General features: G+C 27.6%; 1 protein-coding gene across 1 annotated transcript in view; it reads right to left on the bottom strand.

Annotated features, from left to right (window-relative positions):
* LOC136071956 (protein FAM13A-like) overlaps positions 1–2500 on the bottom strand; it is a 182882-nt gene that overhangs the window by 158740 nt on the left and 21642 nt on the right. Inside the window, exons 4-5 of the mRNA XM_065797910.1 lie at positions 1397–1803; positions 1285–1319 (exon numbers count right to left, since the gene is read on the bottom strand). Of these exons, the coding sequence (XP_065653982.1) occupies positions 1285–1319; positions 1397–1803 (442 nt within the window). The remainder of the gene's footprint in view (positions 1–1284; positions 1320–1396; positions 1804–2500) is intronic.

Genomic DNA, 2500 nt, shown 5'->3' with positions numbered 1-2500 from the left:
TAACTTTCTTTATTTTTGTTGTTTCTTTCATGTAAATGCTCAACAATATAATGATTTGCAAAATATGCATTTTACAATCTGGTTTACAACCATACTCTGAATGAAACATTATTTCTCATTTATATAATAAAAGAAGTTCGTCAACCTCTGAAATAAACTTATTTATTACTGATTTTTTAACATTTCCGAGATTTATAAGCAGTCATGTCACTTATAAGTAGTTAGGGTTCCAGCTCAGAACCTAGAAGCCAAAGGTTCAATGTGGCTCTAACCTGATAAGCAACACTGGGATGGAAGGACAGACAAGCTTCCTGGTTAAATGCTCTTCCACTTTGTTCTGCGATAAAACTGTTAAGTTTTCTTAGAGCAACTTGGTAAAAGACAAATTGTTAAAAGTTGTTTTACTGACCAAACAAATCTATTTAAGTGAGTAGCTGATATATTTCTTTTTTTTTTTTTTTGTGCCATTTTATTTAATAAAATATAGTCATATTCTTATCAAAGTTTTAAATAATTACTTTTTTTAACTATAAACTAAGTTTTTGAAACAAAGTGCTAAAAACTAATCACCAGATAGGAATGAATTAAATTTATATCATATAATTTGCTTTTAAAACATAAACAACAAAATTCTATCATTCATATAAATACTTTTAAAAGATCAACATATTGAGGAACCAAAAAAAATGTATATATACTCAACCCTCGGAATTAGGGTCTACATTTGGCAATGCCGGCCTAACTGCCAACCTAAAAGTGTTTAAGGTCAGCAAATTATTGCCTACCTCAATTTTCCTAATTCCGAGGGTTGTATACTGCTTAGTTAAAAACATTTTTAAAGGTAAGCCATTATTTTATATATAAAAACCTAGATCACTCCACTATATAATTTCTTTTTCACAATATATTTGATTTTAGTCCTCAAATCAACACACCCTAATGTGCATAGAGAATGTGTATGGAGATAACTATGAAGACAGACTATACCTTAGTAGCATTACAGCCCTAAGAATAAAAAAAATAAGCTTCGCAATTATTCAATCTTATCCCGAGGTCTTATTCTTCTGTAGAATGAATGTGTGCAAAGACATAACTAATTAGCATGACTCTAATTCAGTTCTAATGCAAGAAGATGACTACTACATGATGTATCAATGAAACTTTTTTTTTGAAGTCTAAGCATTAAATCAATTATAAAAAACAGTTAAAATTATAAAAAACAGTTAAAATTTGGCTGTATCATCTTTTAACCATTTATTTTTGAAGAAAAATAAAACAACATACACTTCTTTGCTGTCAGGAAACATTGTATTGTTTATCTAAAATAAAATTTATTCTATCTTAATCAAGCAAAAAACTTAATAATAAATATTCAAAACATTAAAAAAAAGGGTACTTGAAATATTTCGTTAAATTCTTGTAAAATAATTAGAAGAACTGCATTCACATATGCTTGTTCCCTTAAACCCTCCAAACCTTCACCACAACGAAATATATTTGGTCCAAACACAATTGCTAATGCAAGAGGTGTCATCTTATTTACTGCTGAGCCATCAGCAATTGATAACATAAACTCACAAAGATATTTGAGCAATAAAGCATTCCCTTTTGGCATTCTCTGAATTATTTCTTTTAACATAAAAGCTGCTTTTTTCTTGTCTTTGCCATGTTGGTCTTGAATTTTAATGAATATAGGTTGCAATTCTTCAGGTATAACAGGCTCAGAAAGCTCTCTCAAAAATAACTTTAGGAGACTAGCCACTGCTGCAATATCACCTATTTCTTCAATATCAGCATCACCATCTAAATAAAAATAATGAAAGTAAAATAAATAAGTGATGACTAAGTGATGAATAATGAATAAATATCTAAATAAAAATCTAATTTTTTGCTAAAACCTTTTCCAGTATTAAACGTTTTATATAGCATGTTAATTTGCAGTAAAACTATTAAATTCTGTAACATGTTATTTAAATAAAAATATCATTTAAATCATTTAAAACCATATAGATAAAATTTTTATATTCTAGGACCCTGCAAATTGGTTTGATTTGATTCAATATGCAAACTGATTACTGCTTTGACTAGAGATTCAAATTGAAATAAATCATTTGAGTTTAATTGGTTATGGTCAATACTTTTACAGTACCTTGATATACGATCATATAATAATATAAATTCAAATCATCCCCGTCAAATCTTAAAACAAATTCCTACTTCAATTAACAATAGACTAAACCAAAACTCTTCTAATGAAAATATTATTAACTCTTCTGTGTATGAAGATGCTTTTAAAAAAGCAGATTTAAAAATTTTCAGCTAAAATTGAAACAAAATTGCAAAAAAGCCAAATAAAATATAATTTGGTTCAACCCTCAGTACAACAATAATATTTCATTAAGTATTGGAAAAGCGCTTTTAAAATTAATAAACAAACATTTCCCTCCCTCTAACAAATTGCACAAAATTTTTAACAGAAATACTATTAAAGTAAGCTATA

This window comes from Hydra vulgaris, chromosome 05 (assembly GCF_038396675.1).
Source record: "Hydra vulgaris chromosome 05, alternate assembly HydraT2T_AEP".
Classification (NCBI taxonomy): Eukaryota; Metazoa; Cnidaria; class Hydrozoa; order Anthoathecata; family Hydridae; genus Hydra; species Hydra vulgaris.
The sequence above is the reverse complement of the archived record's forward strand: the minus strand, read 5'-3'. Positions and strand labels throughout refer to the sequence as shown.